At 41.6% G+C, this 22,223-nt stretch overlaps 1 protein-coding gene across 3 annotated transcripts in view; it reads left to right on the top strand.

The window, feature by feature from the left end:
- FIRRM (FIGNL1 interacting regulator of recombination and mitosis) overlaps positions 1 to 22,223 on the top strand; it is a 387,122-nt gene that overhangs the window by 135,390 nt on the left and 229,509 nt on the right. For all 3 annotated transcript variants that reach the window (XM_077452604.1, XM_077452605.1, XM_077452603.1), the window contains exons 7-9: positions 3,856 to 3,940; positions 13,775 to 13,913; positions 21,681 to 21,761. In XM_077452604.1, coding sequence (XP_077308730.1) covers positions 3,856 to 3,940; positions 13,775 to 13,913; positions 21,681 to 21,761 — 305 coding nt within the window. The remainder of the gene's footprint in view (positions 1 to 3,855; positions 3,941 to 13,774; positions 13,914 to 21,680; positions 21,762 to 22,223) is intronic.

Here is a 22,223-nt window from a genome sequence, read left to right as displayed (position 1 = left end):
CCTCCGGGGTGGTTACTGATAAGGGTGGGGTGATAGGGTGGGTAACAGGAGTCCCATTAATACCTATGGAGCTTCCCTCAGAACATTGTGGCGTGTCAAAGGTCACATCATTGATGGAGCTAGAGGTGGCACCAGTGTCAATGAGAAAACAAATGCGTTTTCTATCTACACCCAGGATCACCTGGGGTAGGCTCCTCCAGGACACATTGTAACATACCAGGCTGAGGGAAGGGACATACTCCAGGCAGCCCTATGTCCTGCTTGAGGGTTGGGTGGCAGGCCATTGCATGGGAATAGGGGCTGGTGGGGGTGGTGGAACACGAAGGGCGGCATTGTTAGGTGGAGGGGGTCCTTGGGGTCCTTGATAGGGCTGGTGATATCTGGGGCCTGACACTGGTCCTTGGTAAGTGGGGGTACGTTGATGTTGTGGAGTTGAAGGAAAGGCGTTAGGGTAACGCCTTCGTCCATTTCCCTTCCCCCAAGGTCCCGTCTGGCCCCTACGGTAGGGACAATTGGACTTCCAATGTCCCATTTGACCACAGTTGAAACAACCCTGGTCTGGTGGTTGGCGGGCATATTCTGGTCTTCGAGTGGGGGCATATGGTTGGAGTGCCATTAAAGGGGTTGGGGGTTCAAATGTGTTCTAAAATAACCCCCCTTTTTGTTCAAAAACCCCGGAAGTTTCCCTGGAGCGGGTGTCTGACATGAAATCCTCCGGGGGTTGGGTAGCCCATTTGGGGTTGATTAATTTTAGCAGCTGTACTACTTTTGGCTCCCCTCCGGCCATTACAGTAGTGGTAAAAAGGGACCCACTATAAAAGGGATTATTTCTGGGGCATTCAGGGGTGTAGTTGTAGGTGCCGAGGGTATTGGTTTTCCTTCTGTGAGGGCATGATTTTTGGCATGCTTTTTTTATAAATTTTTAGAGGGGCTTCCCATATCTTGCAAGATTTTTTCATGTAATCTACATCCCACTTCCCGGGGGGGTATGAGTGCTTATGTAACTGACAAATCTTTTTTACTACATGCCAATCTTCTGTGTTGCAGGGGCCCGCGGGACCTATATCATGGATCCCTAATTGCTGGCACCTTTCCCTAACCTGACTCCAAAATGGTTCTACATAGGGACCGGGCACTATAGTCTGCACATACTCATAGGGAGTAGGTTGTTCATAAGGGGTCCCGTCTTTGCCTACAATATTCCCCATTATGGGGGGGTGTTATGAGATGCTTGGTAAGGGGGCAGAGGTGATAGCAGCCAGTGGCACGAATCACCTGTTGTTGAACTTCTTCCAGGGAATGTAAAGCAAGGAGGTGGGATTCACTGACTGGGCTATGCAGGTTTATTCTGACTAGCGTGACAACGGGAGATGTTTCGTCCTGGGGGTACACGGGGCGTTCTCCTAGTCTAGTGGAATATCCCCCTGGGCGAGTGGCTATCAATATCAGGATATCAATTTGTTTAACAATAAACCAACAGTACAGTGAGGGCAAGGGTTAACAATTTCACAGCAATCTGGATCACAAGGTAAAGACATTGAAAGAACAGCAAAATACAAAAAAAACTATTGAAAAGGCAAGTTTGAAATACTTACGTAACCTGGAAAGAAAAACATGAACAACTAAATCACATACAATCGTTTTACATGACTAGATAAACTGTGCACTGTGTTTGATTTGATCAAATTACCCTTCGGGCGTCCCTTGAACATCCGACCTTATTTGGGGAGGGCGCAATCTATTGCTTCCCTTCCCTGTAATGTTCCTCTTTAATCTATTTTACTTAATAGTTTTAAGTCAGGCCAACCTAGCCGGACTCTCTTTTACTTAATAGTTTTAAGTCAGGCCAACCTAGCCGGACTCTCTTTTTTTAGGTACGAGCCCTCTACTTCTCCCGATGGGCCAGCCTAGCCCACCGCGGAGGCACAGCAGCAATACAGGTCCCGCACGTGGCGGTCACCGCGGCAGTATGAGTGACACCAAAAGATCCTCACCAATAAGGTAAATAAATCAGTAGTCACTCACCTGCCGAATCGATGACCCCACTTCTGGTACCAGCTGTAAAGGTAGGTCCTTGCTCTGTTAGGTGCTCGATTTCCCTCTTCCTATCTTTCCTAGGCCGTGGTCTGGATGTACTTGGGAGTCCCATTCACCGGTGAGATAACCAAAACTCATACACGAGATGTATGCGAATAATGATTACAATTTAATGTTTTGAATACAACAGGTTATATGCTGAAACAGTTGGGGTGGCGCCCTGTGGAGTAGCCAATCAGGGATGCGCTCGTAGCTATACACCAAGCTTTTCCTAGTAACAGGTTTATTGACAGAACAAGCAAAATAAGCAGAAATTGTCTTCACGGCAAAGCACGTCATTAACCTTCACGAGATAAGAATAATTCTACGATATTCAACAATATTCAACAATATGGTGCTAATAGTCTGTGGTCCAGACGTTCTAGGTCAGAGACAATATAAGATAGTTGCATATCTTGGCTTTCTCTGTACAAACTCTCGCGGCCAAGGGCATTCAAGGAAAACAGCATGTTTTCCAAATAGCAAGCATTTATGTCAAAAGTAATTAGAATTCTAGCTTGGTCATACAAAGTTTTAAAATGGATGACAGTATAACAAAATGGAGACTTGTTAATCCTTATACATGCTATGTTTTAGAAATATTGTATAAATGGACAACTTTGTGTGAGGAAAAAAAAAAAAAAACATTTTCATTTTCTTTACGTGTTTGCCAAAAACTTGTAGAAAAAAATAACATGTTAAAAAGACTCATTATGCCTCATAGATTATACGTTGGTTTGTTTTCTTTCCAAAATGGGGTCGTTTTTGGGGCGTTTCTATTGCCCTGGTGCTCCAGGGCCTTCAAAAGTGTAAGAGGTAGTCAAGAAATGATATGGGTAATTTATGCTCCAAGAACGCCCGATGGTGCTCCCTGCATGTTGGGCCTCTGTATGTGGCCAGGCTGTGTAAAAGTCTCACAAATGCGGTATCTCCATACTCAGGAGGAGTATTTAGAATGTTTTTTGGGGTGTGATTTGTGCTATGCATGTGCTGTGTGTGAGAAATAAACTGCTAATATAACAATTTTGTGGGAAAAAAAAATCTTGATATTGCAAAGAATTGTGGGGAAAAAAATACAACTTCAAAAAAACTCACCATGCCTCATACTAAATACCTTGGAATATCTACTTTACAAAAATGGGTAACTGGGGGAGTATTTGTACTTTCCTGGCTTGATAGGGTCTCATAAAATGAGATAGGCTGTCAGTACATGAGGTGTGATCAGTTTTTAGAGATTGGCATCATAGCTTGTGGACTCTATAATCCAAAGACCAAATAATATACACTGGTTTGGGTTATTATTTTTTACCAAAGATATGTAGCAGTATAAATTTTGGCCAAAATGTATGACTAAAAATGACTAATTTGAAAAAAATGTTAACAAAGAAAAATGCTTTTTTTTTACAGAATCTTCAGTCTTTTTTTCTTTTATAGCGCGAAAAATAAAAAACATGCGGTGAGTAAATACCACCAAAAGAAAGCTCTATTTGTATGAAAAGAGGACAACAAATTCATATAGGTACAGGGTTGCTTGACTGAGTAATTGTCATTCAAAATTTGAGAGCAGTGAAAGCTGAAAACTGGTCTGGTTAGGAAGGGGTTTTAAATTCCAAGTGGTTAACTCTGTCAAAATTTAGCAATTTGTAAAATACATAATATGCATAATGAGGGTTCAGTAATAGGTTGCAGAGTATAATTTTTTCTTTGTTCTTCGTTTCCTAGGATAGGATTTTTACATCTTTTTTTTTTTTTTTCTTTTTTTTTTTTCTTTTCACACAGTACTACATACGTTTTTAGATATTTGCACTATTGTGTCTAAAATGGATCATGCGCTACATGCAAACACATGGAAATTCATCATCAAGTGAGTAAACACACATTGGTTTATTGTCTAAAATTAAATGTACAAACCTATGTCTGTGTTTTGAAGTATATTTTTTTAGCTTCCAATAAGCTATTAGACTTGCATATGTTTTTACTTTTTTCATCGTAATTGGTCATTGTAAGCATGGTTTATGTTAATGATGCCTTTACCTGACCTTTACTGTTACTTTCTTTTTGTTTAGCTACATAAACCTTGATTTCTTAAAGTGGAGCTCCAGCCCCCCCCAAAAAAATTAAGTCAGCAGCTACAAAGACTGTAGCTGTTGACCTTTTAATATTAGGGCACTTGCCCATTCAGGGCCCCCGCGATGTCAACCCCCCTCCCCCAGCTGGTTCCCTACTGCATCACTTTCTGAATGGCCCGGCAGTGGAAGGAGGAGGCGGGCTGAACTTACGGGTGATCTCGCACTTTTGGGTAAAGCGCTGCTTTAATTGTTCATCAAGGGACCCAAGAACAGTAGGATTCAGAAACATTGGCTTATATTTCTGCCATTACGAGAGTTTTTAAACAGTCATTGTTCCTTTTTTGAGTCCACTCGCTACTCTGAGTCTTCCTTGGCTCCCTTGGATGCGGCTCCCTCCTCTGCTCTATCAAGAAAGGAGTTTTCTTCAGCTATGCAGTAGAGCTGCACGATTCTGGCTAGGGATGAGCCGAACACCCCCCGGTTCGGGTCGCACCAGAACCTTCGAACGGACTGAAAATTCATAGGAACTTAAGAACCCTATTAAAGTCTATGGGACTCGAACATTCAAAATCAAAAGTGCTCATTTTAAAGGCTAATATGCAATATATGCAATAGAACAACAGAATGACACCAGCAGGGGTATCTTCAGGTGTATACGGTGCAGGAGGCACACAACACCCACTGTAACAGCGCTAGGTTCCCAAGTAAAAAAACACTGTCCCTGCCTAGCTTACTCTTTCCCTGCATGCCAACACACTACACGAGGCCCCTGGCGGCCTTATATAGTGTGGGGTGTGTATTAAACCCCCCTGAGCTATAATTGGCCACAGGCATCCTACCTGTGGCCAATTATGGCTCTCCATGCTGCCAGCGCTGTCATGAGCCAGCAATGCACTGTGATGGCGTAGTGCATTGTGGGCTGTTTGCGCCACACGAATATGGTGCGAACGGGCCCAACAGGCGAATGGGCCCTGTTCGAGTCAAACACCGAGCTCATCCCTAATTCTGCCCAAAATGAGAATCACGATTTTTTTTTTGCTTAGAATAAAAAGATCTCGATTCTCTCACGATTCTCGCGACGTAAAATCTTTCACATTATACAAAAAAAAAATGGGCTAACTTTACTGGTTATTTTTTTTATTTTTTTTAAATTCCTTATAGTAATTATATATTTTTTTTAAAATTGCATTTGAAAGATCGCTGCGTAAATACAGTGTGACATAAAATATTGGAACAACCACCATTTTATTCTCTAGGGTGTCTACTAAAAAAAAAAAAAAAAATATATATATATATATATATATATATATATATATATATATATATATAATTATTTTTGGGTGGCCGGCCACTCCTGGGAAGGTTCACCACTGTTCCATGTCTTCGCCATTTGTGGATAATGGCTCTCACTGTGGTTCGCTGGATTCCCAAAGCTTTGGAAATGGCTTTATAACCCTTTCCAGACTGATAGATCTCAATTACTTTCTTTCTCAGTTGCTCCTGAATTTCTTTGGGTCTCGGCATGATGTGTAGCTTTTAAGGATCTTCTGGTGGACCTATTTAAGTGATGCCTTGATTGTGAACAGGTGTGGCAATAATCAGGCCTGGGTGTGGCTAGAGAAATTGAACTCAGGTGTGGACAACCACAGTTATAGTATGTTTTAACAAGGGGGGCAATCGCTTTTTCACACAGGGCCATGATGGTTTGGATTTTTTTTCACCTTTAATAATAAACACCTTCATTTACAAATTGCATTTTGTGTTTACTTGTGTTGTCCTTGACTATTGTTTAAATTGGTTTGATGTTCCGAAACACTTAAGTGTGACAAACATGCAAAGGAACAGGAAATGAGGAAGGGGGCAAACACTTTTTCACACCACTGTGTGTGTGTGTGTGTGTGTGTGTATGTATATGTGTGTATGTATATATGTATGTATATATATATATATATATATATATATATATATATATATATACACACACACACACAGTGCCTTGCGAAAGTATTCGCCCCCCTTGAACTTTTCAGGCTTCAAACATAAAGATATAAAATTTTAATTTTTTGTGAAGAATCACCAACAAGTGGGACACAATTGTGAAGTGGAACGGAATCTATTGGATATTTAGCAAATAAAAAACTGAAAAGTGGTGCGTGCAAAATTATTCGGCCCCTTTACTTTCAGTGCAGCAAACTCACTCCAGAAGTTCAGCGAGGATCTCTTAATGATCCAATGTTGTCCTAAATGACTGATGGTGATAAATAGAATCCACCTGTGTGTAATCAAATCTCTGTATAAATGCACCTGCTCTGTGATAGTCTCAGGGTTCTGTTGAAAGCGCAGAGAGCATCCTGAAGACCAAGGAACACACCAGGCAGGTCCGTAATACTGTTGTGGAGAAGTTTAAAGCCGGATTTGGATACAAAAAGATTTCTCAAGCTTTAAATGTCCCAAGGAGCACTGTGCAAGCGATCATTTTGAAATGGAAGGAGTATCAGACCACTGCAAATCTACCAAGACCTGGCCGTCCCTCTAAACTTTCAGCTCAGACAAGGAGAAGACTGATCAGAGATGCAGCCAAGAGGCCCATGATCACTCTGGATAAACTGCAGAGAACTACAGCTGAGGTGGGAGAGTCTGTCCATAGGACAACAATCAGTCGTACACTGCACAAATCTGGCCTTTATGGAAGAGTGGCAAGAAGAAAGCCATTTCTCAAAGATATCCATAAAAAGTCTCGTCTAAAGTTTGCCACAAGCCACCTGGGAGACACACCAAACATGTGGAAGAAGGTGCTCTGGTCAGATGAAACCAAAGTCGAACTTTTTGCCCACAATGCAAAACGATATGTTTGGCGTAAAAGCAACACAGCTCATCACCCTCAACACACCATCCCCACTGTCAAACATGGTGGCAGCATCATGGTTTGGGCCTGCTTTTCTTCAGCAGGGACAGGGAAGATGGTTAAAATTGAGGAGAAGATGGATGCAGCCAAATACAGGACCATTCTGAATGAAAACCTGTTGGAGTCTGCAGAAGACCTGAAACTGGGATGGAGGTTTATCTTCCAACAAGACAATGATCCCAAACATACAGCAAAATCTACAAAGGAATGGTTCACAAATAAACGTATCCAGGTGTTAGAATGGCCAAGTCAAAGTCCAGACCTGAATCCAATCGAGAATCTGTGGAAAGAGCTGAAAACTGCTGTTCACAAACGCTCTCCATCCAACCTCACTGAGCTTGAGCTGTTTTGCAAGGAAGAATGGGCAAGAATTTCAGTCTCTCGATGTGCAAAACTGATAGACATACCCCAAGCGACTTGCAGCTGTAATCGCAGCAAAAGGTGGCTCTACAAAGTATTAATGCTAGGGGGCCGAATAATTTTGCACGCCTCACTTTTCATTTTTTTATTAGTTAAAAAAAGTTTAAAATATCCAATAGATTTCGTTCCACTTCACAATTGTGTCCCACTTGTTGGTGATTCTTCACAAAAAAAATAAAAATTTTATCTTTGAAGCCTGAAATGTGGCAAAAGGTTGAAAAGTTCAAGGGGGCTGAATACTTTCGCAAGGCACTATATATATATATATATATATATGTATATGTATGTATGTATGTATGTATGTATATATATATATGTGTGTGTGTGTGTGTGTGTGTGTGTTCGGGGTTCTAACTAATTTTCTAACAATGTTTATACTTAAGTTCAACTGATAAGGAATGTTTTGTTTCTTGGCAGACTGCCCAGTTTTTTTCTTCCTTTCTTTTGAGGGCTATGGCTATTTTCATGGAAAGAATTGTGAGACACTTTAGTCAAGATTGCGATAACTATTCTTGACGATTAATTGTGCAGCTCTACTACGCAGGATTTCATGACCAAAATATCTGCCATGATAGCCGACTCAGAATTCAGGGGCCACAAGCATATTTTTACACTCTGTCCTCCAGAATCTCTCTGACACTCCTGTAGCAGCCGTAGCGCAGTTACTTGTTGATGAAGAGTTATTGCCGTATTCCTTTTTGAATGAATTTGTGCCAGAGGAGCCTTAGTCGGCCGACCTCCAAGATTTTAGGATAACATTTTAGTCGTCTGAAGCAACCTCCATGTGAAACCACCCTTATTACCATTCTGAGCTCCTTTATAGATTCAAAGGCTATCAAAACCTTTCCAGGGCATTTATTACTGAACTATGTATTCCTTGGAAATGCTACCATGGAGATAGTTTACCAAGAAATGTACTGTTCCCCTTGGGTTACCAGCTATTTCTGGCCTAAACAAGACTGACTGTTCCTGTTGAGGACATTTCGGTGTTTAAAAGACCGAGCTGACAAGCATCTGGAAATGCAGTCCTGGTTTTCCTGAGCAGGCCCTGCCATACAAACTGTTATCAATGTCATAGCAATCTGCCAGATACTGGAGGTGTGGTCTAAGAAGATATTTAAGGAACCTGATACCATCCTTGAGCAGTCAGTTATAGGGGGTTTGCAGTTTATACCTTTTTAAAAAGAGTAAAAAAAGAAAATTACCATGCTAATAAATGGAAGAAAAGCTGTTCGCACCACAATTGACAAATATTGTGTAAAACCTTATAGCTTACAAGTTCTGTGCTAGACAATTCATTAAGTGATCATCAGTGTTCGTCATCTTAATTTAAAAAAGTAATTAGTTAAGTTACAAATTACTTCTCCCAAAAAGTAATTGCGTTACTAACTCGGTTACTACATTGGAAAAGTAATTAGTTACTCAGCAAAGTAACTGTGACGGGGGTGGCAGCGGTTGTACTTGAGGGTGTGGCAGCGGTTGTACTTGAGGGTGTGGCAGCGGTGGTGTACAGTACTTGGGGGGGGGGGGGGGGGGGGGGTTAGGCAGCGGTGGTACTTGGGGTGGTGGCAGCGGTGGTGGTGCCATCCTTTCCCACCACCACCTCTGCCTCTTACTGATCCCATCCCCCACCACCACTGATCTCATCCCTACCCTATCCCCCCATCACCTCTGTTCTAGAAGTGAAGGTGGGTGGGTAGGGATGGGATCAGTAAGAAGCAGAGGTGGTGGAGGACTTGGGATGGATCGATTGCACTGCAATTTGAATCGTCAGACAGTCACTTACTTGAATGCCTCCAGGGATGCCTTTCCTCATGGGGAGAGAGAGACCCTCCCCTTCACTTGATTGGTGTCAGCTGACTTAATTTTTCAGTGTCCGCCCTGCCTCTCTCTCTCTCTCTCTCTCTCTCTCTCTCTCTCTCTCTCTCTCTCTCTCTCTCTCTCTCTCTCTCTCTCTCGATAGGTGGGGCGGGATGGGGCAGTCCCCCTCCCCTCGCCGGAACGAATGGCCAGGCAGCACAGCCACGGGTGGTAGATGTAATTGCGGTAACTCTGCTCAAGTAATGGGAACTGAGTTACCATGAGGGGAAGAGTAATCAGTTATATTACCTCTAAAGTAACTGTGTTAAGTAACTCCGTTTATTTTAACTGAGTTACTTACATCACTGGTGATCATACATATAAACATATCTCACAACAAAGTGAAATGAAAAGGTCACACCAACTTAGTGTTAAAAAAAAAAAAAGTCATATCTTAAATGTCCGCTGGGGGCCACCAAAAGCGTTAAGCCCAAGTAAAATCAAAATCCGAAAGTGCTTGGAGTGATGATCCATTAATACTGACGGCCGCCAACATGAAGATCCCATCACCATGGATATGAAAGTACGTTTACCAGAAAGTGTCCACCCAAATACCTTTATAGCAGTGAGTCATACAGACAGGGTGATTTAACATCACATAGGGAAGCCCAATCGCCAAGGTGTCTCATATGGATGGATCATATGAATCCCCTCCAGATCTGGTAGTGATGGACTTCTACTTGGATGTACCCTTTCCTCTCAGATGAGACACATATGTGGAAACAGACCAAGTAGTCGCACATTGTAAAACCATTATAAACAGATTTATTTTAAAATGTACAGAACACTTACAGGGAGATTAGTTATACAGCGCTTGTTTTAACATCCAATGACCTCTGCAGGTGCTGGACCCTGCTGCATTGCACTTTTGGGTTGGTGGGTTAGTGGAAATTGTGTGTCTAATTTCCAGAATGAGTCTCCAGACTGTTAAATGCAGTGAACTCTCTGGTTAAAAAAACTGGTCTGTGGAATAACAGTATGAAAGCGATTGCACTGTATCCCTTAGATCTCTTTGAGACTACCCTTAGGGACTGTATCAAAGAAGTCACTGGGAGTAAAGGTATGTAACTTATCAGAACAAAAGAAACCTAACTCCCCATCTTGCTAATTCTACCTCCTGAAGGCGAGGCAAGTTCCTGTCACATCTAGGCTAAAAGGCCCCTAATGCAATGAGAGGAGGTCCCCACTATCCAAAGTGGGGGGGGGGATCTTTTGGCATTTGTAGACACCTGGACCAATAGCATTTCCAATGCATGGGTGCAAAATGTGGCATCATGGGACTACAGGCTAGAGTTTTAATCTCTAGCTCTTTGCCAGCTCATTGTTTTTGTTCTCAAATTGTCCAACTTTCCAGCTTTGTAGAATTTCTAGGTCAAGGAGTCATTGCCATTTTTCCTCAACCAGAAAGGTTTTGTTTTTTCTTTTAACCTAATCGCTGTTCACAAAGCCAGAGAGGGCATTTGCTCATTCCTGATTCTTGAGACGCTCAACATTTTCATTTTGTGTGCAAATATTTCACATGAAATCTAGCAGGTCAGTCATTGTCTTTCTCCCTCTGGGAGACTACCCTCTCTGGCAATCAATGAATGTGTACTTTGATGTTCCCATGTTTGCAGCAAATCTACACTTCCTGCAATTCTCTGAGGGCACTCAACACTTCCCGTTTGAGGTCTGTGCTTTAGGTCAGTCTTTTACCAAATGTCCACAAAGGTCCTAGCTCGAGTGCTTGCCTTCTTGCATGCACAGGGCATTCCCATTGTGGCGGTACCTGGGCAATCTCTTACTGAAAAAACAGTTAACAGAGACCTTGTCCAGAAAATGTCAGCCGAACTATCCAGAACCTACAAAGGTTTGATTGGATCCTGAACCTTCAAACATTGATGCTGGAACGGATTCATTGCATGAAATATCTGGGTCTGATACTGGATATGGCTCCGTCCAGAGTATTCTTTCATTGAGAGAAACTCTTGACTCTTAATTTCCAGATTCCAGGAGCAGTCAAACTCTCTGCTTTTGAATGCGAGCTCTAGGCCTGATGGTAGCCTTTTTCAAGGCAGTCCCATTTGCCCAGTTCCACTTGAGATCATTGCAGCTCAACATTCTAGCTTGGAACAAGAAGATACAGTTGATGAACCTTTCAGTGTGCCCTTGTGATGGATGCCAGCCTGACATGCAGCAGAGGTGTCCTGTGCACCCTGACAGATTGTCTCCCATCAACACACTATAGCTCTGTTCAATACATCTGACCCTTCACTGCTTGACATATTGACTGCAGAGCCACCTGATAAATATTCAGTTGAACAGTACCACAGCAGTGGTGTACCATCAGGGGAACCAGAGGTCTCGTTGTGGAAAGAGAATCTGTTCCACTTCTATCTTTGGCAGAACTTTGTTCCATCCTTGACCACTGTCCATATTCAGGCATGGACTATTAGAAAGTGGATTACCTTAGTTGTCAGCACCAGGGAAGTGGTATCGGGCTCCTAGCAGACAGCCCGTATTCACTTCCAGATTCCTAGGATTTTCTTTCCCAAGGGCCAGTTTATTACTCTTGTTCACAGTTGCTAGCTTTAACAGCTTGCTATTGAAGCCCAGGTTCCAAGAGATAGGGGTCCTCCTGAGTCTTATTCCTACAGACCTGAAAGCTGTAAAGTCTACCACAGCACACAGAAAGCTTATAATGCCCGGTTCAAGGCCAGGAAACTTTATCACAGAAAATATTCCATGGGACGGATCCAGACCTTTGTGCAATCTGGACTAGATCAACATCTGGCTTTGAGCACCATCAAGGAACAAATTTCATTTCTCATTATCTAGTTCCAAAGACCTATTGCTTTGCATTCCTTCATCATATCTATTGTATAAGGAGTGGTTTACTTGGTCCCATCTGTACAACCTCTGTGTCAAGGTTTAATTTTAATTTGGTTATTTTGGCTGTTCAAATACCTCAATTTTGATTGGAATGTATTATGCCGTGTACAGACGATCGGAATTTCTGACAACAAATGTTCGATGTGAGCTTGTTGTCGGAAATTCTGACCGTGTGTAGGCTCCATCGGACATTTTCTGTCGGAATTTCCGACAGCAAAAATTTGAGGGCTGTACACAATTCCGACACACAGAATTCCACGCATGCTTGGAATCGAGCAGAAGAGCCGCACTGACTATTAAAATTAATTTTTCTCAGCTTATCGTACGTGTTGTATGTCACCACGTTCTTGGCGTCTGGAATTTCCGACATTTGTGTGACCATGTACATGCAAGACAAGTTTGAGCCAACATCTGTCGGAAAAAAATCCACGTTTTTTGTTGTCTGAAAGTCCAATCATCTGTACGCAGCATAAGAGAGATTCTACTATCTCAGGTGGCTTTACTAATTGCCATAATCGCGGTTAGTCTAGTCTCTTAAGTTTGCTGCCCTATCTTGTAAAGAGCTCTTTTTGATCCTTCAAGGTCTCTGTTCTTCCTAAGGTTGTTTCTTTCCAACTTAGCCTGTTCTTGCTTCTCTCTATTCTGGTTCATCCTAACAAGATATCCCTCCATTGCCTGGATGTGATGAGGGCTATTCATGTCTGTCTTCCAGCTACAATTTTTTTTAGACAATCGAATTCTCTTTTTGTTATCCTGTAAGGTCCTTTCAAGGGGTAACATGCTTCCCATTCTGCCATTTTTTTGGCTGGATCTGACACATCATTGTACAAGCCCACCGGATTAAGGATAAGGTTAACCTTTCCATTGAAAACGCCTTCTACCTGTTGGGTGTTCAGACATCTTGTTATATAACTTTTGGATTTGAGGTCCTGCAGGCAGATCTTTAAGCTATCAATATGCCAATGTTTTGTTTCACTGATTATTTTTATTGGGCTGTTAGTGTTGTGTTGCCCTCTAAGTGTTCTAAACAAAGGGATGGATAAAGGAAACTACTTTTTAATGTGTGACGCTACTAAACACAACTAATTACCAGATTCCTTGTTTTTCTGTCTCTGTGAAACCTCACTGATCTTGGTGGGTAGCAGCGTCACTATGCTTCCAGTTTTCAAAAATACACATACAGTCTTGATTTCTTGTCATTGCAGTGATACTCAATTTATTTTTCAAGTTTCTCACAAGTCTACCCATAGATACAGTTCTTCTCTAACAGTTTATATAAATCTGTGGTCAAAGATGTTGTGTACGGTCACTGGTGACAGCTTACTGGCTGTCCTTGCTTCCAGTCTTTGATCCAGTGTCCTTTATTCTGTTAGAACTGAGTTGTATCTATCGTGAGTTTCTGAATTGATCATGGAACACAAATGAGTAGAAATTAGAAATTAAATCGCTAATGGCTATCTAGACAAATTTTACATGCCCCACGCAAAAAATATTATGCCACACAATAAAAAAAGTTGGAATTACAATATTTTGATCATTGGTAAAGATGTGTGTGATTTTGTTTCTTCCTCAGACAGAGCATCAAGCACCAAGCATTAGTAGAACGCCAAGTAAGGCATCGTGACATTGTAAGCAGCTTGAGCGATGACATTCTGATATCCTTCCAATCATGCTTGCAAATAGCAGAACATATGAAGGTCACCGGAATACAGGTAAAGGATGTCTTATTTTAATTTTTTTTTCATTTCAAAAGTTTAACTGTCCTAATGGTGAGGCCATTTTGTGTAAGGCCCCTTTCACACTGTTGGAATGTTCAGGCCCGCCTGTCAGTTTTGACGGCTTAAGACAAACCATTTACCACTGAGGGGTGCTTACAATGGTCGGCTTTTATTTAATCATGTAAACCATTTATCTCAAAAGAAAAAAACACAGTAGTTTTAACTGCAGTGTGAGCTGGAGTTTGGCTTTAATTTGTTGTGTATCTAAATCTGCTAGTTCATCAAACTCTCCTCCCCCCTAGATTGACATTGCTGCTGTCCAAAATGTGCCCCTGTGCTCCTTTAGCCAGAGTGGGGGCACTCTAATACAGGAGGTTAGTTACTGGCCAGGTGAAAACAGGGAATCCTAAAAAAAAAAATCTGATTGGTAAGCTGCAATATATAACGTTTTTGGTGTATTACCACTTTAAAATACTCACAAAAGTGCTGGCAAACTGGATTCATAATAATGTCCACAAGCTAGTTAATGGTGATCTAACTGACTTCATACCTTACAGATCCTGTAAAATGAGCCAGAGATGCCATTTGACTAACAAACAGTACCCTCATAGCAAGGTAACCATTCTTTCTCTCTTCAAGGGCCCCTACTTTCCTATAAGTCCTAAAAGCCTAAAATTATCCCCAGCGTAACCCAGCAAAGCCATATTGTATATGCTAAATAAATATATATCTCCAATGCGCCCTGTTTCATCTTCCATCACTTCCTTAAGCACATTAATTTTATTTGCACTTCCTTCCTATGGAATCAGAAACAACTTGGAGTAATAACTGGAAACCCTTCAATTACCATGCAAATAAGCCACTTCCCTATTTTCATCTGTATTACAATCTACTGTATATCGCCTTGTAGTGCAATTGGTCAGTATACATGACTGGCTGCTTTCCTCTAAAACGAACGCTTGTACAGTCACAAAAGAAGATATCTTACTATGAATCGTGAATTAATATCTTTTATACAAAGTAACCCCTGGCAGACCCCGGTACAGCCACGATCAAACCTTTCATAGCACTTTTACTCTTACATATTTCCCAAAGATTTTCTAAGCGGCGTTCCGCCAACAGTCCTTTGCTATAACGCATCTCTATGAGGATCGCTACATATATCCCCAACACTCCTTTCAGGATTAAGTGGGGCATCAACTATTTGCATCAGTTGTTTCGCAAAGGAAACTTAAAAACCTTCCCACAGAATTCCATATGCTGAAGCAAATACTTTAGTTTTATCCAATTGTGCCTGCTACTAAAGCCTTGATGGGCCTAAAAACGGTCATCGCATATATCAGCCTAAATTGTAAAAATTAATGTTGTCCAAAGACCAGCCACAGGCTGATTTTCCAAATTATACTCTGAGATCAAAAGATGTTAGATATTTCAAAGTATAAACTAAATGGGGTTAAATACCTGAAATAACTGGAATACACAGTTTAAGGATGTTGAATCGCCATATGCGCTCTGTGACTTCTCTGAGATGAGAGCAATCAGCCAAAACTATTATCAATTTATATTACACACCAGTAAAACTATGCTCACTGGGTCTGCAAAGGGTACAATAAAGAAGCTGACTACTTCAAGTCGCTATGACCATGTTCATTTCTTTGGGGTTTTGGAGGGAGGGGCATTAAGTTTGCATACCAATCATTTGCTCATCAAAAGTCTTATGGGTCTGGTAGATGCGTAAAACCTCCATTCTCACTCCAGAACCTTCTGTTCTAATTTCAAAACCTTTTTGCTATCACAGTTATACAATACTAAAAAATGCATCCTATCCACATGGAAACAAACCCATCCATCCACACTGAAACCATAGATAGGTTTAGTGAGTGACGGCCTTCCTAAAGTATGTACACAAATTTCATTGACACCCACGCAAGTTTACAAACATCTGGCATCAATGGACATTTTCTGTACATTCTATAAAACTAGAACAGCCTTGTTGTTCTAAATGACCAGACAATTTAGATACCATTGGCGTAAATATTTTCAAGGATGGTTTCTTATGCCCCGTACACACGATCAGACTGGCAGACAATCCACCAGACCTTGCAGCAGAGGTCCGCCGGACTTTCTGAACGAGCGGACTTGCCCACACATGACCGGACTTTTCCAGCGGACAATCCACCGGACTTTTGGCGTAGGTCCGCCAGACTTTCCCACACGCGGAGTAAAGTCTGTTAATTTTGAACGTGACTCCAGGTAGACAGGACTAGCGAAGGAAGTCAATGTCACCGCCTTCATTGGCAAGATTGACACCTTGCTAGCCCCGTCACCTGGTATGGATTTTAAGGGGAACCCCCTACGCTAAAAAAACAGCGTGGGGTTCCCCCCAAAGTCCATACCAGACCCTTATCTGAGCATGCATCCCTGCCGGTCAGGAAAGGGGGTGGGGACGAGCGAGTGCCCCCCTCCTGAATCATACCAGGCCTCGTGCCCTCAACATGGAGGGGTGGGTGTTTTGTTGATGAGGACGAGGGCCCGTGGGCGGGGGGGCTTATCGGAATCCAGCAGCCCCCTTTAATAAGGGGGCCCCCAGATCCCGTCCCCCCCACCCTATGTGAATGAGCATGGGGTACATGGTACCCCTATCCATTCGCCTGAGGGAAAAAGTGTTAATTAAAAAAAAAACACAACACAGGTTTTTAAAGTAGTTTATTAGACAGCTTCGGGGGTCTTCTTCTGACTTCGGGGTCTTCTCGCTGGGCTCCTCCGCAATCTTCTGCTCTTTTACAGCTCTTTTACTAGTGGAGGAGCCCGGCTTTCTCATTCGTCGCTGCCATCCAGGGGTCTTCTTCCGACTTCCGGTGTCTTGCCCTGCTCTTCGGTTCTTCTGCTGGGCCTCCGCTATCTTCTTCCAGCTCTTTTACTAGCGTCGGCCCAGTCTTCTCATTCGTCGCTGTCTCTGCCGCCTTCTTCCTTCTTCCGATGTCCCGTTGTACCTCAAGGGTTCAAAATGAACGGACTTTACTCCGTGTGTGGGCAAGTCCGTTCATTTGAAAAGTCCGGCGGACTAGCACACAGATGAGCGGATTGTCTGCCGGAGTCCGGCGGACGATTTTGAGTCAAGACTTCTTTCAAAGTCCGCCGGACTTTTAGAAAGAAAGTCCGCCTGAGCCCACACACTGGCAAATAGTCCGATCGTGTGTATGCGGCATTAGGCTGTGTGAACCCTCAGTACTAACTTCAGATGAAAAAAAAAGTACCAAGCATGCAAAAGTTGTACAGTACCTTGCGAAAGTATTTGGCCCCCTTGAACTTTTCAACCTATTGCTACATTTCAGGCTTCAAACATAAAGATATAAAATTTATACATTTTATTTTGAAGACCAAGTAACACACCAGGCAGGTCCGTAATAATGTTGTGGAGAAGTTTAAAGCCGGATTTGGATACAAAAAGATTTCCCAAGCTTTAAACATCCCAAGGAGCACTGTGCAAGTGATCATTTTGAAATGGAAGGAGTATCAGACCACTGCAAATCTACCAAGACCTGGCCGTCCCTCTAAACTTTCAGCTCAGACAAGAAGACTGATCAGAGATGCAGCCAAGAGGCCCATGATCACTCTGGATGAACTACAGAGAACTACAGCTGAGGTGGGAGAGTCTGTCCATAGGACAACAACCAGTCGTACACTGCACAAATCTGGCCTTTATGGAAGAGTGGCAAGAAGAAAGCCATTTCTCAAAGATATCCATAAAAAGTCTCGTCTAAAGTTTGCCACAAGCCCCCTGGGAGACACACCAAACATGTAGAAGAAGATGCTCTGGTCAGATGAAACCAAAATCGAACTTTTTGCCCACAATGCAAAACGATATGTTTGGCGTAAAAGCAACACAGCTAATCACCCTCAACACACCATCCCCACTGTCAAACATGGTGGTGGCAGCATCATGGTTTGGGCCTGCTTTTCTTCAGCAGGGACAGGGAAGATGGTTACAATTGAGGGGAAGATGGATGCAGCCAAATACAGGACTATCCTGGATGAAAACCTGTTGGAGTCTGCAAAAGTCCTGAAACTGGGACAGAGATTTATCTTCCAACAAGACAATGATCCCAAACATACAGCAAAATCTACAAAGGAATGGTTCACAAATAAACGTATCCAGGTGTTAGAATGGCCAAGTCAAAGTCCAGACCTGAATCCAATCGAGAATCTGTGGAAAGAGCTGAAAACTGCTGTTCACAAACGCTCTCCATCCAACCTCACTGAGCTTGAGCTGTTTTGCAAGGAAGAATGGGTGAGAATTTCAGTCTCTCTATGTGCAAATCTGATACATACACATACACAGAGACATACCCCAAGCGACTTGCAGCTGTAATCGCAGCAAAAGGTGGCTCTACAAAGTATTAACGCAAGGGGGGTCGAATAATTTTGCACGCCCCACTTTTCATTTTTTTAGTAGTTAAAAAAGTTTAAAATATCCAATAGATTTCGTTCCACTTCACAATTGTGTCCCACTTGTTGGTGATTCTTCACAAAAAATAAAAATTTTATATCTTTATGTTTGAAGTCTGAAATGTGGCAAAAGGTTGAAAAGTTCAAGGGGGCCGAATACTTTCGCAAGGCACTGTATAAAGTGTAAGTACATTTCTATATCTTATTAAATTAAAAGACCTCTTTAAAAAAAAAATTAGGTCTTCGTTCATACAGTGCCTACAGATAAAGGTGATATACTTGAATAAATGACACACAAAACTGGCAAGGCGTTAATATTCTCATAATCTAAAAGAATTAAAATGTAGATTTGTGATGTAGAAAAGGTAGGTACACCCCTACATTTACCACCACTTTAAGTCTGTAAAAATGGAGACGGTTACACCAGATAAGATCCCAATGCTTAGACCCTTCTTAGTGAGTCTAGTGTTTTTTGTTATTGACATGGGTGGTGTAATCATGCAAAGATCAAAGGAGCTCTCTGTGGGCTCTTTCACAAGAGTGGCAGTGCCTACTGCCCCTGAAAAACGAGCCACCTATATTAAATAATTGAAAAGACAAATGTGCATGCTGTTTTTGTTTTTTGTTTTTGTTTTGTTTTTTAGCAAAAATATTGCCTTTTGGGCACTGTTTTTAACCACTTGCTTACTGGACACTTAAAACCCCTTTCAGCCAATGCCAATTTTCAGCTTTCAGTGCTGTCACTCTTTGAATGACAATTGCGTGGTCATGCTACACTGTACCCATATGAAAATGTTAAAAAAAAAAAGTTTCATAGTTTGTTATAAAATTTTGCAAAAGGGTCATTTTTTTCCTTCATTGATGTGCACTGATGAGGCTGCACTGATGGGTGTCACTGAAAGGGCACTGATGGGCATTGAAAGGTGGCACTAGTAGGTAGCACTTGTGGGCACTGCTTAGCAGCAGTGGGTGTCCGTGTGTGGGACCGATGTCCCTCTGACAGAAGCCAGTAATTGACAATTTTTTTTCTTAGTGTGGGGGGGGGGGGGGGGGGGGGCCATGTGTCATATAAGCGTTAGTGTATATGCAGTGGGTAAAATCAGTATTGAATACGTCACCATTTTTCTAGGTAAATATATTTCTAAAGGTGCTATTCACATAACATTTTCACCACATGTCGGTAACAACCCATGCAATCCATGCATTCAAAAGAAACCAAAACAAATGTTCAGAAATTAAGTTGTTTAATAAAAAGGAATGACAAAGGGAAAAAGTATTGAACACGGTAACTGAAATTCATACAAAATGCTTTGTTGGTAATGACAGCTTCAATACGCCTCCTGTATGGAGAAACTAGTCGCATGCATTACTCATGTGTTTTTTGGCCCATTCTGCCACAGTCTTCAAATCTTGAAGGTTCCATGGGCATCTTATATGATCTCTGATCTTTAGTTTTTTGCATATATTTTCTATTGAATTCAAAGTCAGGTGATTGGCTGGGCCATTCTAGCAGCTTTATTTTCTTTCTTTGAAACCAATGGAGAGTTTCCTTGGCTTTGTGTTTGGAATCATTGCCTTGCTGAAATGTCCACCCTCATTGCATCTTCATCATCCTGGTAGATGGTAGCAGATTTTTATCAAGAATGTCTAGTACGTTTTTCCATTCATCCTTCCTGCAATGAAATGAAGGTTGCCCGTACCATAAGCTGAAAAACAGACCTCCAAACATTATTATGGCATGCAAAGAGTTTTGGTCTCATCTGACCAGACTTTATTCTCACAGTATTTCACAGGCTTGTCTAAATGTTGTCCAGCAAACTTTAACCACTTGACCGCTGGCCACTTAAACCCCCTTCCTAACCAGACCAATTTTTAGCTTTCGTGGCTCTCACACTGAATGGCAATTACTCAGTCATGCAACACTGTACCCATATGAAATGTTTGTCCTATTTTTCATACAAATAGGGCTTTCTTTTGGTGGTATTTAATCTTTTTTTTTTTTTTTTTGCACTATAAATCAAAGACTGAAAATTCGGTAAAAAAACATTACTGCAGAGTATTGCACAGTATGGGCACTACAGATCCAGCCCACAGCACTGCTAAAAAACGATCAGCACAGAGAGGGGAGGGAGGAACCAGCGCCATGTTTTTTGTCTTGTTTACAAGTGATCGCTCCGTTTAAAAGTGTCCGTTTACTGTGATGACCGTCGTTCACGGATGTTTGTGAGAGCATGCCATTCTGTGAGGACGTCCATGAATGCCCTCCCAGAATAAGCCGACTGCGATGTGGCCGTATTTCGGCTATGGCCCGGTTGGCATGTGGTTAAACAAGGTTTAACTTCAACATGCTTTTTCTTCAGCAATGGAATCTTGCCTGCATACAGGCCATGGTGGTTGAATGTATTATTGGTTTTCGTTTTAAAAATTGTACCTGCTAATTTCAGGTCTTTCTGAAGGTCTCCAAGTGGACCTTGGCTCTTGGACAACTCTTCTGATAATTCTTTTCACTCCTCTGTCAGAAATCTTGTGAAGAGAACCTGGTCGGGGGGCCAGTTTATGGTGAAATGTATGTTCTTTCCACTTCTGAGCTCTTTTCTTTTACCCATCATGAGATGTTTCTTGTTTTGACACCTTGGTAATGAGACATCTTTTTATAGGCCTGAACCAGCTATTAATTTGCACTGACAAAGGACCAGCTTGCTTTCTAATTGCTGATAGATTTCAGCTGGTGTCTTGGCTTTTCATGCGTTTGCACATTCCTTTATTTTTCCCTGTCTCATTCCATTTTATTACACATAACTTAATTTCTGAAACTTATTTGTTGGTTTCCTTGTATGTGTAGATTGCATGGATTGTTACCTACATATGCTGTCAATAGCATCTTTAGAAATCAATTTCTCTAGAAAAATTATGTTCAATACTTATTGTACCCACTTTATGAATACACTGCGTAGAAACTTTATTAAGCCTTTGGATATTTGTTGAAATCTATTATATAGTTGATCCTGCATAATCCTGCATAATCCTGCTGGAAAAAGAAAAACTGCCAGAGCTAGCAGTTAAATTTTTTTTTAAATGGTGCAATTTTGTGTCCAGAAATTGTAATGGATAAAATTGTATGCATGCTGTCTTAAGACCTCATCAGTATGTATGTTTGTCACTCATCCCCGCTCAGTTCCCTAAAATTTGTACAGTATTTAAAGACGCACGATATTAACAGTGAAGAAACTGATAAATGAAAATGGTTTGTGCAGAATTAAAAATTTTCTTTCCCGCAAGTCTGTTAAACAAAATTGCTTTTATTTTGCTCAGGAAAACACAGACCAAAGATTATTCCAGAAGAACTTAAAGCTCTGTCGTTTTCTTGTTAACTCACTTCTGCACTACATCAAAGTGAGTATGCTCTCATGTACATATTCATGTTCTCATTCATATTCAAAAAGACTGCATTAGTTAGCATATACATGGTTTTATATTTGTTTTATTCAGCTGCAGTTGTAAATGTTAAAACAGTTATTTATAAAAGTACAGAAAATGATAATATATGCTATAACTCGTATGCTGTAATCGTGGCCATATTCTGTTTATCTTATTCATATATCAGTGGTCATAAGCCACTTCATTTAAAGGGTTAGTTTGAGTTTACCAAAATACTGCCTAATGTGCCTATGCAGAGAAAGAAGGGCCATCTGTAGATAATGCAAACACTGCAGCTCTGACTGAAGTTAAATAATGCCCTTGCTATAAGTTTAGGCCATTTACGTACCCCCTATACCCCCAGGACAGCGAGTACAAAGGCCCTTTACCTGAATAGGCAGTTTTTTTTTTCTAAAGGTGAACTAAACCTTTAACTAC

Source organism: Lithobates pipiens, unplaced genomic scaffold (genome assembly GCF_037356315.1).
Source record: "Lithobates pipiens isolate NorthernLeopardFrog02 unplaced genomic scaffold, aLitPip1_a1.2 Scaffold_23, whole genome shotgun sequence".
NCBI classification, from domain to species: domain Eukaryota; kingdom Metazoa; phylum Chordata; class Amphibia; order Anura; family Ranidae; genus Lithobates; species Lithobates pipiens.
Note: the sequence above shows the minus strand (reverse complement) of the source record. Positions and strands in the feature narration are given on the sequence as shown.